This window comes from the organism of the source record quoted next, unplaced genomic scaffold (genome assembly GCF_019419815.1).
Source record: "Pyrus x bretschneideri cultivar Hongxiangsu unplaced genomic scaffold, Pyrus_bretschneideri_v1 Contig47, whole genome shotgun sequence".
NCBI classification, from domain to species: Eukaryota; Viridiplantae; Streptophyta; class Magnoliopsida; order Rosales; family Rosaceae; genus Pyrus; species Pyrus x bretschneideri.
In genome coordinates, this window is record NW_025999784.1 from 1055604 (window position 1) to 1069916 (window position 14313).

The 14313-nt window shown below is 36.9% G+C and overlaps 1 protein-coding gene, 1 non-coding gene and 1 pseudogene across 3 annotated transcripts; 2 read left to right on the forward strand and 1 right to left on the reverse strand.

The window, feature by feature from the left end:
- Window positions 1–3715: 3715 nt before the first annotated feature.
- On the reverse strand, window positions 3716–3787 carry TRNAM-CAU. The gene has a single exon. It is a non-coding gene; the product is annotated as a tRNA-Met (tRNA).
- A 518-nt stretch (window positions 3788–4305) lies between these two features.
- LOC103929497 lies at window positions 4306–6217 on the forward strand (annotated as a pseudogene).
- Window positions 6218–9418: 3201 nt separating this feature from the next.
- LOC103929472 (heat shock cognate 70 kDa protein) lies at window positions 9419–13446 on the forward strand. 2 transcript variants are annotated; one of them, XM_009338679.3, is made up of 3 exons: window positions 9419–9659; window positions 10836–11060; window positions 11865–13446. In XM_009338679.3, the coding sequence occupies exons 2-3, from the start codon at window positions 10850–10852 to the stop codon at window positions 13193–13195; spliced, it is 1542 nt and encodes a 513-aa protein (XP_009336954.2). In that variant the 5' UTR covers window positions 9419–9659; window positions 10836–10849; the 3' UTR covers window positions 13196–13446. The 2 variants fall into 2 exon arrangements, with proteins under 2 accessions (XP_009336954.2, XP_048423863.1); XM_048567906.1 differs by lacking the exon at window positions 9419–9659 and adding an exon at window positions 10428–10625.
- The last annotated feature ends 867 nt before the right edge of the window (window positions 13447–14313 follow it).

Genomic DNA, 14313 nt, shown 5'->3' on the forward strand with positions numbered 1-14313 from the left:
AAGGCTATAGTCAAAGAGCCGGAATCGACTATGATGAGGTATTCGCACCCGTTGCTCGGTTGGAAACTATACGATTACTAATTTCTTTGGCAGCTCAAAACAGTTGGAAGATTCAACAAATGGATGTGAAGTCCGCCTTCCTAAATGGAGTTCTTGAAGAAGAAGTCTACATTCAGAAACCGTCAGGCTATGAGATCAAAGGGCATGAAGACAAAGTTCTGAAGCTGAAGAAAGCCCTCTATGGGTTAAAACAAGCGCCACGAGCATGGAATAGTCGCATCGACAAGTACTTTCAAGAAAACAACTTCATCAAGTGCCCTCATGAACATGCTCTCTACGTCAAAGTCAAAGATGGAGATATTTTGATTGTGTGCTTATATGTGGATGATCTAATCTTCACCGGGAGTAATCCAAGCATGTTTGAAGAGTTCAAGAGAGTGATGACCAAAGAATTTGAGATGACCGACATCGGGTTGATGGCATATTACCTAGGCATTGAAGTCAAGCAGAACGAAAAAGGAATTTTCATCTCCCAAGAAAGCTACACAAAGGAGATACTGAAAAAGTTCAAAATGGACGACTGCAAGCCCGTGAGCACGCCAATGGAGTGCGGAGTCAAACTAACCAAGTATGACAAAGGAGAAAGCGTAGATCCAACATTTTTCAAAAGCCTAGTTGGAAGCTTGCGCTACTTGACTTACACAAGACCAGATATTCTCTATGCTGTCGGATTAATCAGTCGCCACATGGAGAATCCCACAACTACACATTTGAAAACAGCCAAAAGAATTCTTCGATACCTCAAAGGTACTGTTAACTTTGGCTTGTTTTATTCAAGTTCTGATAACTACAAACTTGTTGGATATAGCGACAGTGATTGGGCAGGAGATTCCGACGATAGAAAAAGCACTACTGGATTTGTGTTCTTCATGGGAGACACTGCATTCACATGGATGTCGAAGAAGCAACCGATTGTCACTCTTTCTACCTGCGAAGCTGAATATGTAGCTGCTACTTCATGTGTCTGCCATGCAATCTGGCTGAGAAACTTGCTCAAAGAATTAAGAATGCGACAAGAAGAGCCAACAAAGATCTATGTCGACAACAAGTCTGCAATAGCTCTAGCAAAGAATCCAGTATTCCATGACAGGAGCAAACACATAGATACCCGTTATCACTACATAAGAGAGTGCATTGCAAGAAAGGATGTGCAAGTGGAATACGTGAAGTCTCAAGACCAAGTTGCCGACATATTCACCAAGCCACTCAAACAAGAAGACTTTGTCAGACTAAGAAACTCAATTGGCGTCACAAGACAAGATTAAGGGGGGATGTTGAATTGTAATCTTGTCTTGGCCCAAAGATAATTGATCCGGCCCATACACAAAGAAAGATCCATGCACATGCTAGAGAATTCTAGCAAAGTTCAAGTGTTCAAGTTGGTGGAAGAGTCTAGAAGAATGGTGAGGATTCCACCAACATACAAGATTAGTGTAGATAATTCTAGCTTAGGAAGGTAGTGGAATTATCTAGATATCTCTAGCATGATGTTTTCATGCTTCTCCAAGGTTCCATCCATGCCTATAAAAGGAGAAGGCATCCACACCATTTGTAACAACCAAGATAGCAAGTAGCAAGAAGTGAGAGTGTCAAGTAAGAAATAAGAAGAAGCAACAAAGCTTCTAAGAGTGTTTGAGTGTTTCCTTTTGTACTAAGTTTGTGAGTGAATAAAACCTTGTGTAATACTTTGAGAATTATTTCTTTCTCTTGCCTATCAATTCCGCTGCGTTACATTCTTCTTTGTGAGATAAACATCTCCAAAGTAGTGAAGCATTTTTAAACCCCAACAGTCGTTTCATCATCCTATAATTAAGCAAGCATGCACTCGCTGTTTAATTCTGTAATTTTGATGTATTTTTTATTTACTGTTTGATTGGTTTTGGTGGTTCCGAGAATGAACAAAAGGAATCATGAGAGTTTCCAAGTATGACGGCTATGAGGTTGTGCCAATGCATCATATTAACACTATACTATGAATCGAAGAACAAGAACAAGGTAATACCAAGTTGCAGAGAGAGAGAGAGAGAGAGAAATAAGGATTTGTATATTGCAGAATGAATTTGATACAAGTCAGATAGAGAAGCTCTCTATTTATACATGCTCTTTGCTTTCTTAGTAAGTTTCTAACAAACTAATAACAACCTTATAACTTCCTACAATCCCAACTGTCTAACTAACAGATTAGCTGATGTGGATAACAACCTTGCTGATGTGGATTGCTGATGTGGTATGTTGCTTATGTGTATATCAGTCAACACATCAACCATTACTTGATTTATATATGAAATGGATTGTAGGGTTTTGGTACATTGCCAACTCACAATCCTATCTCTAAATGTTCTTGATGACAAACATGTACTATTAATCCACCTAACCATTCTCCAGATTTGATCCTAGCCCTTCATTGGGGTTTTAAGTGATCTTATCTGGAGTGTGCGCTTGGCACTTGATTACACAACTAAAGCTTTAACTAAAAAACTAACCATTGGGTTTAAAACCTTTGTTCTTCTTGTTTCGAAGCCTGCAGCACAGCTTCATCTTCACTCCTTCACTTTGCAGCCATCAATCCATGGAACCAGGATCAATTTAGGTTCCAACACTCACTTAGTGGTGAGAGTTGATATGTACTAGGAATTCTTATATATTTTTATAAGAAATGCATGATGACATTTTTGGAGTACTGAATAATAATTTCCATACAACGACTGCAGAAATATTACTTGATAGTACTGTTGTGAAAGTATAAATATAGAATGAAAGGTGCAGTTAAAACCACAAATATCGTAGAAAATTTTTTCTAAAGAAGCATGTACTAACCCTGTAAGATATGGATAAATCCTCCTACGTCTCACTGTGTTATAGGATGTTTTAATCCGTTTACTTCCCGTTTACATTTTTGTGTGTTCTAAATAAATTTATTCGGCCGGATAATCACATGCTTGGATTTATTTATCTTAATCAAAAGAAGAATTCATAGATAGCATATCAGAAACTGATATGGCTAGATTTGTTAAAGCCTTAGAGGACTACACCTGGTAACGGCTCTCTTGGCCAGTTAGGGTTTATTGTGATTAGTGAAGTCTAATAACCAAAATTATTAGTTCAACTGTGAATTATCAATTATGTAATGATATTGTAATGAGTTCTTACAAAACTATTGAAAAAGAAAAAAAAGGTTTCGTCACAGTTCTTGTCTCTGTACTCTTTGATTACTTTCTTGTTGATTCATGGAGATTTGAGATTCAATCAAAGTATTAGTCAAGCCTAGTTAAGCCTTCGTCATTGTTTACTCTCTCTCTCTCTACTCTCTGAAAACTTTCTGTTGATTTCGTGGAGATTTCTTGTTGATTTCATAAATATCAGCACGGTTGCCCCTTCAGCTTGAACCCGAGTAGGCGAAAGAACGATCACATGATGAACCCTAACAAGATTGTCCATGTTTCCTTTAGATTAATCATTGAATTTTATGGCTACTGGAAGTCCCATGGGAGGTTGTTCAACCTTCCTAAATTTATACATATGGACACACACTCACCAATTGCTTCGAAAAGCGCTTGTGTTGTTGAAAAGAAAAACAAGCAGATTTGGAAATGGCCAAAAAACAAGATAAATGTAAAAATAGGTAGTGCAAAAAAACAACGCGGAAGCCACTCTTTATCAGAGCCAGGTTTCGATCCTGGGACCTGTGGGTTATGGGCCCACCACGCTTCCGCTGCGCCACTCTGATCAGTTAATTTTATAGGCTACATAACCTTATTTAACAAATACCCAAAGGCGTGAGGTATAACAATGGGGCATTTTTCCTTGTATATATGTATAGGCCGACAGTAAAAATCATACTACTCAAATCTTTTTAGGACCTTGAAATGATGCATGAGAGACCTATTTAGTGGGATTAATTGGTTGAGTCATAGTTTGTTTTGTCAAGGGGTAAGTCTTAGTTGGATTGGATGTCTAGGTAGACAAGTATTAGATTTCTAGGCTGTTTTACTTTTGTATAAACAGGTTATCAAAAGACTCTTATTCAGTTTTTTTTTTATCAATCATATTCCAGAATTTAGGTTAAGAGTTTCTTGGGAACTCAATTATCTTCATTCACACGTCGATTCTAGTTTTGTTATCTCTCTATTTTCAGTTGTTTAACGTTTGGTATCCGTTTCTACTGCGATTTTCCCCTATTCTACTCACTGGACCGGGGTCTTATCGCTACTGCCGTGCTTCTTCGTCCAGTTCCTGAGTTCAGAATGAGTGGAAAAGGGGCCATGCAATCGGAATTGTTCTCGGGACAACGTATTCATGTGTAGCAGTGTGGCGATATGATCATGTTGAAATCATAGTGAATGATCAGGGCAACAAAACCACTCCGTCTTACGTTGCTTTCACTGATACTGAACGGTTAATAGGCTAATCCTCTCATATCCACATATTTACCAATATGTCAGCTTTAATTTCTTTCTCAAATCCTTCGAGGTTCTCTGTGTTTGCATTCTTATAATCTATTTTGTATTTTTTTGTTTTGTTTTTTATCATCTTTTTTTCCATTAACTAAATATGAATTTTCTTTAGCTGAGCTTTGTTGTCCTGCTAATGAGTGCTTAATTCTATATTTGGGCGAGGGATTTTTAAATACATAGAGATATAGCTAACTGAAATTTTTGGTGCATATTACTCCATTGTTTCCCATCCTTCTACTTTACTTTATTTGATTGAGTTTCTAAATTTGGAAGGAGATCGATTTGCCGACGCTCCGGTTCAAAATGATTTGAAGTTCTGGCCATTCAAGGTCATTGAAGGTCCTGATGACAAGCCCATGATTCTGGTTACCCACGAGGGTCAAGAGAAACAGTTTGCTGCTGAAGAAATCTCATCTATGGTTCTCACAAAGATGCGGGAGATTGCTGAGGCCTACCTTGGCTCAAGTGTGAAGAAAGCAGTTGTTACTGTCCCTGCTTACTTTACCGACTCACAACGTCAGGCTACAAAATGTGCTGGTGTCACTGATGGCTTAGAGGTGATGCGTATCATCAATGAACCAACTGCAGCCGCCATTGCTTATGGAATTCTGGTGACTTTGAATAAAGGCGACGGCTGGACATACTCACCTTGGTGGTGAAGACTTTGATAACAATATGGTGAATTACTGTGCTGGCAAATTTAAGAAGAAACATAGTTTGGACGTCAGTGGTAACTCCAGAGCTCTTTGAAGGTTAAAAAATGAACGTGAGAAGGCGAAGAGGAGACTTTTGTTTACGTCTTTGACAGATATTGAAATTGACTGTTTGTATCAGGGTGTTGATTTCTATACAACTATTACGCGTGCCAGATTTGAACAACTAAACATGGATTGTTTCAACAAGAGCATGGAGCCTGTGAAGAGATGTTTGGAGGATGCCAAAATGGACGTAAGAAATATCGATGATGTTGTTCTTGTTAGCGGCTCTTCTAGAATTCCCAAGGTGCAGGAGCTATTACAGAATATGTTCGTCGGCAAGGAACTCTGCAAGGGCATTAATCCAGATGAGGCTGTGGCGTACGGTGCTGCTGTTCAAGCTGCTGTGTTGAATGGTAATCAAAGTTTGAAGCTTCAAGACTTCACACTCTCTGATGTCATTCCTTTGTCTCTCGGGACGAATGTTGAACGAAAATTGATGGAAGTTATGATCCCAAGAAACACCAAAATTCCCACTAAGCAGAACCGTACTTTTCTAACTTGTCATGACAACCAAAGTTCTGTTCACTGTGGAGTTTTCGAGGGTGAGAATGAATTAACCAAATATAATAATTATTTGGGTGGATTTTCCATCCGTGACATTCCTCCTGCTCCGAAGGGTGTTGCTAAAGTAGATGTTTGCTTTTCTATTGATGCAAATGGTATCCTGAATGTTTCTGCTGAGGTCATGTCCACCGGCCAGAAGAAAGAGATTACAATCAAAAGATGAACTTCGGCAATTTACAGGATGAGTAAGTAATGACATATAATTATAGCATACTGAAGTTTAGAATGCATACTTTACTTTTATCTTTTCGTCATTTGGTTTTGTCATTCCATGTTTGGTAAGAATATGCGCGCGTGTGGTAGTCGAGGGGCACCCACCCATTGCTTCCTGTTGGTGAATTGTTTTGAAATGTTGGTTTCTGTGCTAGAGCCGTGGTTTTTATCCCCTTTTTGGACCTTTGGTAAGAGACTTGCCTGCCGCATCAGTATAATTTTCTTTTTTAAACAAACGATATCATCTACATTGGGAATGATCTTTTTTAAACAAGTAATATTATCTACACGGGGAAGGAGGGTGGGTTTAGCCTCACAATGGACTAGCAATAATGTGGTTCAAATTCGTCTTTGGCTAGACCTCTCATTTACAAGTGAAGAGAAATAACATTAGACTGTAGTATAATTAATTATGCAAGAAATCATGTTTTTGGAGTTCTATTAATTCACAATATGCTAGACACATACAAAATGCCTGACACAGATGCACAACAAGTTGTCGTATTCAGATTACTATCTCTTCTCAATCAAGTGCTTAAAACGCTATGATATTCGTGCTCTTGCTCATCTTTATTTGTTTGGAATTCAAACTCCAAGTTGTTTGTTTGTATAGAAGATGAAGGTAAAGGAGAAATATTCACACAAATTTGAAGAGGCTATAAGAGTTGTTGATGCTCAATTCAGTTAATTCTGATGAGTTCGTATGCTTGTATTTATGGAGACATTTACATCAGTGAGTTATAAGCAGAACTTATCACAAATAACAATTCTATAAATCCCCAAATATAGGAGATAATACAAGAGAGTTTGTCATGAAGAGTTGAAAGAAATCACAACTCTTTGCAGCGACATCTTCAGTGAAGGAGTCACAGCAAACAACCTTGTGGATAAGGATTTGAAACCTACGGCCTATCATAAGGATGGATATCTCCACATTATCTCCAATTAATTCCCTCACTCTAGTGTTAATACATCTTTGTATACAAACAAAACTTGTGCAAAAGAGGTAAACATCCAAAACAACCTTGAACACAATTATTTGGATGGAAAACTTAACAGAGTTAGGATGAGATGAAAAATTAATGATTTTGAATGAATTGATATGACAAATCGCTTAATTTATATAACAAATTAAAAATAATGCATAAGTTCATAATGACATTTCAAAAACAAATTCTAAAAACTAAGGAATAAGTAGTACAAAAGCTAAAACAAAAGGTAAAGGGCAAGTGAATTGATTTATGACTTAAACGTTGATAAACATGCTCATTTCTATTGGTGACACATCATTTAGTTTTCAAATTTTGTCTCCAAATTTAGTCTTTCTAGCATTACCCCTTGAACTTGTGGAGTAGGGTGCAGTGGGCTGCGAGCTAGATACTATTCCCCTACCTCTTCTTCTTCCCATGCCTTTGCCCCTTCTGATGTATTTTTCATGAAACCCAATCTAAGAAAATAACTTCACCTCCAATCTATTTTTCATGACTTCCCTTGAATGATCTAACCGTGGATTTTGAAATTGAATTTGTCCGGGTCAGCTGCCAAACCAATTACCAAATTCATTAGTTTTTAGAGATCACATGCCATTTTACAACTTTCAAATGTTAAACTAATAAATCTAAAAGAAAATGCTGAAATAAGGTTTTTGAGCATGATCATACTCTCTGGTCTTCAATTATTGTGGTAGATTGAATGTATGATAAACTGTTACCAGGGAACTTAAAGAAACCATGTTAATCTTAAGAGTGCCAAATATTCCAAGTAAATGAAGACTTATTATTTGAGCATCCAAAGAAGTGTTGGATTCAATGCCAAATTTTCATGTCTACTGTCACTTGAGGATGTATCGGTAGACCAAGAAACCCTTATTCAACGCCAAAATCCTAAGTCAATGCCAAAAACACTTATCCAATGCCAAAAGTCTATTTAAATACCAATATTTGTATACACAAATCTATAAAATTTGTTGATGCACAAAATCAGGTTGATTTTGGACCAATTTAAATCTGACTGTGAATCATACATACACCCAAGAACCAAACGATTTATTGTAGTTCACCCCAAGTTGAGGCTACGTCCACATTGGTGTCGATCCAGTTCACAATATAAAATAAGAGCTACGTTGTTGTTGCTAGGGACACTATGGTTTGCTATCTTTTCTATCCCTAAAGTGAGGGTGAAATATTACTTTTATAGAATAAGGGTTTTTCTTCCCCTCTTACATATATCATATGCTAAATAGTGAGACCCAAATATTGAGGCATGATATATGATACAACAAAATTTATTGTCGGTGTGGTTCCTTTCCAACTAAGAAAATATTATAGGTTAGGTAAAAATAAGCACAACTTACAACAGAAGGAAGAAAAAGTTGCAAAAAAGAAAGAAAAAGTTGCAAAAAGATACAATGCAACATGAGCACATGTATTTTTTATGTTGGACCTCGAAGAAACACCATTACCAGAGGACCGTACTTCCTCGGTGATGCCTTCTCTACCCTTGTTCAATGCCAAATCCCAACTTATGAAATCCTAATCACTCTCTTTCCTTGTCTCTATATGCTGACAAGGACAAATTGATGAGAGAGATAAGGATTAAGGTCGAAAAGACAAAAGAGATGAGAGAAAAAGGTAAAAAACAATTCTATCTCGGAGACAAAAATGAGAAATGCCACAAAACCAAATGGGCATAAGCCATATATAATGAGTTAAAACTTTAACACTTATTTTTAGCTACACGTCCCCTGAAACTCAATTTTAATTTCACTTTACTTCCTGTAACTCAAAAGTCGTTACTTTATCCCCTGAAACTCATAATTCGCTCCACATTGTCCCCTGGAACTTGATTTGATCCTAATTTGCCCTTGATACTTGAAAGCCACCTCTGTAAAACTCAAAATTCAATTCACATTGCCTTAGATATGCTAGTTTCTTATGTGGATTTGATTTGGATGAGCAAGAGCTAATCAGTTCTTCTTTTGTTTTTTTTTTTTTTTTTTCATCTCTTTCAATTTCTTTTAAGTTTAATATTCTCTGATTGTTTAATATTAACTCAAAATGGATATTTAAATTATTTATTGCACATGTGGCATAATCTTATTAAGTATTGGGTGCCACATATCTCTCAGGAAGCAACCTATAAGTTTTAGGAGAAAAAAGAAAAAAAAGTTCACAAATTAAAGTGAAATAAATTTTGAATTTTAGTAAATAAAATGATAACTTTTAAGTTAAAAGAGACAAAATATAATCAAATTTAATTTCAAAAGGCGTAGCTAAAAATAAGCCAAACTTTAAAAGGAAACTTTAAACTTTAAAGGTAATAAAAATACTTTATTGCTGATCTCTTTTCTTTTTATTTCTTAACGAGGAAGCTCAAGTATCAAACTTTTGTTATCAGAAGTCGAACATGAGTTAAACATCGAATATGATGAAAAATATCGGTTCTATATATAATCATTATTAGTGGAGTGCCGGGGGTATTTTCGTTTCGTTTACTCTTCAGGGCGCCAAACACTAAAGCGGGAAAAAATAATTCCAGTTCTCACGTTTTGGTCGCGATTGTTCCTGGATTCATGATCTTTGATTGTTTCAGCAATCTATTGAAATTAAAGGTAAGAAACTAAGAACTTTTTTTTTTTCTTCTTGTTTTAAGACTACTAAAGGTAAGGGCTTTTGAATCCCTCTCTCGTTAATTCTTTTGAGAACTTGCTTGGCTGATGAATAATTAGCAGGAACTCCTGCTTATTTTGATTTCATCGTTTAAATTCGTTGCTTCAGTTAACCGCTGCTTATTTGAAATGGAATGCTTTAGAAACAGTAGAGAAGATCAACCGTCGGTGATTTGTATACGTATTTGCTTAAAGGCTGTATAAATTGATGAATACCTTTAAAAATCAAACTAATCCCATCAACCTAGTGTTATTTTATTTAAGGCCATGGGGCGTGTGCACCCTCTCTTTAGTCTTTACTGCTCATAGATTGGACCGGTCGTGTATCTCAACCCGACGTTTGGTTCGCAGATTAGTGAATCAATGCGAGATACCACTACGAAGAAAGTTGGTTTCATCATAAAACTAATTGGTAACATGAGTAGTCTAACTTTTTATAAGATCTTGAAAGTTTCTCTTATTACCAATATGCTACTCTTTTACCTTCACTCCTCACACGCCCCATCACGTGCGTCAAAAATTTCAAGCCAAACACGTGGGCAACATGAATTGGGTGAGGTATGGCCGTTAGACTTCACACATGGGCCAACTTGCTCTAATACTACGAAAAAAGTTGATGTTCCACCACAAAACCAATTGGTAATATTAGGAGTATTCCAACCTCTTATGAGCCCTTACAAGGTTTCTCTTTTCACCGATATGTCTCTTACCTTCACTACTCCCACATTCCCATGTGATACCAAAATTACCAATGTAAAGCATTTAATGGAAGAGGATTACTAGAAAACTTACATATTTTGGTTCACATGACAATGTAAACCAAACATGGGAATGGAAGAAAATGGTATTTCATGGCCCTATTTCCCAGCATTTCCAAACACAGGACAGGAAGCTTCATTCCCACCAAGTGTTGTTCTTTCTTCCATTACTCCCTCTCTTCATGCTATTGTCATTTGATGATAAGCTATTTATTTCATTTGTTTACAATTTCATTGCCGCTTTTATTTGTGAAACCTTACTTCACAACTTGAAGACATAGCCGGGGATTGTACTTACCCCAGGCATTCTTCATTCAACACGCTTTGCAATAATTTTTCTACTTGTTTTGTGTTCTTCCAGTTCCTGAGTTGAGAATGAGTGGAAAAGAAGGCCACGCAATTGGAATCGATCTGGGGACAACGTATTCATGTGTAGCAGTGTGGCGATATGATCATATTGAAATCATAGTGAATGGTCAAGGCAACAGAACAACTCCGTCTTATGTTGCTTTCACTGATACTGAAAGGTTAATCGGTGATGCAGCATATAACCAGGTCATTAGAAACCCCTCAAACTCAATCTTTGGTAAGGCTAATCTTCTCACATCTACATATATACCAATAGACGGCTTTAATTTATTTCTCAAACCCTTCGAGGCTCCAAGTGTTTGCACTCTTATAAACTATTTTGTGTTTTTTTTGTGTTTTTTTTTTTTTATTTTTTATTTTTATCATCATTTTTTTTCATTAGCTAAATATTGACTTTTCTTAACCTGAGCTTTGTGATCCTGCTAATGGGTGCTTAATGCTATGGTTGGGTGAGGGATTTTCATGTTTCGAGGGTTTGAGGATAAGTTAGCAAGGAATGGATCTGATTGACAAGAGGGATTAAAAAAGCACCATATGAGCATTAGAAAGCAATGTGAGAGAGATTTGTCAACCCTTGCTTGCAAGGTGTTTATAAATCCCTCTTACAAACCTTTTTAACGTGATGCATATCTAATCCTTCCTAATGTTTAATGATCGATCAGTTACTAAATTGACCCCAATATATCCTATGGGTATTTCTTGGGTAGTAACAGACTTACAATACCCAAATTAACTAGTTTTTGCATTTTAATGAGGTTAGTTATGTAAAAGACATAATTAAATGATTTAGGTACTGAATGACATTATATAACTTTGATAACATCATCTTTTTAGTTACAATCCAGTCAGACTGAATGAGAAACTTGGAAAAAGTGAAACATTTTTCATTATATTACTTGACATTTACAAATAAATAGAGATATAGCTAACTAAAATATTTGGTTTATGTTACACCATTGTTTGCAATCCTTCCACTTCACTTTATTTGATTCAGTTTCTAAGTTTGGCATTCATTTTACAGATGCAAAGCGATTAATTGGAAGGAGATTTGCTGACGCTTCTGTTCAAAATGATTTGAAGCTCTGGCCATTCAAGGTCACTGAAGGTCCTGATCACAAGCCCATGATTGTGGTTACCCACCAGGGTCAAGAGAAACAGTTTGCTGCTGAAGAAATATCATCTATGGTTCTCACAAAGATGCGGGAGACTGCTGAGGCCTACCTCGGCTCAAGTGTGAAGAAAGCAGTTATTACTGTCCCTGCTTACTTTACTGACTCACAACGTCAGGCTACAAAATGTGCTGGTGTCACTGCTGGCTTAGAGGTGATGCGAATCATCAATGAACCAACTGCGGCAGCCATTGCTTATGGAATTGACAATAAGGCTGGTTGGTATAGCAAGAGAAATGTTATGATATTTGACTTGGGTGGTGGTACTTTAGATGTGTCACTGCTTACCATAAGTTCTGGTGACTTTGAAGTGAAGGCGACGGCTGGAAATACTCACCTTGGTGGTGAAGACTTTGATAACAATATGGTGAATTACTGTGTTGAGAAGTTTAAGAAGAAGCATAGTTTGGACGTCAGTGGAAACCCTAGAGCTCTTAGGAGGTTAAAAAATGAATGTGAGAAAGCGAAGAGGAGACTTTCGTTTACGTCTGTGACAGATATTGAAATTGATTGTTTGTATCGGGGTGTTGATTTTTATACAACTTTTACCCGTGCAAAATTTGAACAACTAAACATGGATTTCTTCAACAAGTGCATGGAGCCTGTGGAGAAATGTTTGGAGGATGCCAAAATGGACACAAGCAATGTCGATGATGTTGTTCTTGTTGGTGGCTCCTCTAGAATTCCCAAGGTGCAGGAGCTATTACAGAACGTGTTCATCGGCAAGGTGGTGTCCAATGGCATTAATCCGGATGAGGCTGTGGCATATGGTGCTGCTGTTCAAGCTGCTGTCTTGAATGGTAATCAAAGTTTGAAGCTTCAAGACTTCACTCTCTTGGATGTCATTCCTATGTCACTTGGGACAGATTATGGTGAAGAAGGAGAACTGCTCATGCATGTTATGATTCCAAGAAACACCAAAATTCCCACCAAGAAGAACTATCCTTTTGTAACTTGTTGCGACAACCAACGTTCTGTCTTCTGTGGAGTTTACGAGGGTGAGAATGAGCTAACCAAAGATAATAATTATTTGGGTGGATTTGCCATCGGTGACATTCCTCCTGCTCCTAAGGGTGTTGCTAAAGTAGATGTTTGCTTTTCTATTGATGAAAATGGTATCCTGAATGTTTCTGCTGAGGTCATGTCCACGGGCCAGAAGAAAGAGATTACAATCAAAAGATGAACTTTGGGAATTTACAGGATGAAGTAAGTAATGACATATAATTATAGCATACTGAAGTTGAAAATACATACTTCCATTGTGAAATCATTTCGCTACTGGTTTACTTGTAGTTTTTCATCATTTGGTTTAGTCATACCATGTTTGTTAAGAATCTGCTGGTGTGTGGAAGTCGATGGGTACCCATTTTGCTTCTTGTTGGTGCATTGTTTTGACATGTTGGCTTTCTTTGCTATACTCATGGTTTTTATCCCTGTTTTGGTAGCAGACTTGCCTGCCGGATTAGTATAATTAATTATGCAAGAAATCACTAGACCACAATATGCTAGACGCATACAAAATGCCTGACATAGATGCACATGTTATCATATTCCGATTGCTAAATCTTCTCTATCAAGTGCTTAAAATGCTATAATATTTGTACTCTTGCTCATCTTTAATGTTTGATTGGAATTCAAACTCCAAGTTGATTGTATTCTTGAGAATATGAAGGATGGATAATTGGATATCTCCAAATGGTTTCTTTTCCGTCCTTTTTGCTTTTCGCGAAAGATAACTGAGGCCCTACTGGAGATTATCTTGCTTCTGTTAGTGATCTTTCCAACATTGGATTGATGTGGTGAATGAAGGATGACCATTTTCTTCAAATTCCGAGCGTGCCCGAGTATATGCTTCGCCAACTCTGTTTCATTTTCCCCCTTAGAAAGCTCCATAGTGCCTCCTATTATCTGTCCCATGTGCTGAAATCATTATCAGAAAAATATCTCTTTGTGAGTAAAAAAAAAAAAAAAAGAAAAAAGAAAAAAGAAATGTTAGCAGTCTCACGTCGGTGGGGGTAAAGAAAAGCAATGACTTTAAATAGGATTACCTCACTCCAACTAATACTGAGGTCTTTTGTGATAAAACCCCACACATGACGGGTTGGCCAAAATGATTTAACAAAATTGAGGATAATTTTGTAAGTTTGGTCATTGTTTAATAGAGATTTTTTATGGAATAACCAAAATGATAAATTATGTCAATCTCAAAGATCATTTTATCTATAACTAAAAAATAAAAATAAAAGCGCGGGATCTTCTTTTTAGCACAGCGAAGTCACAAAGTTGAGATTTCTTTCTATA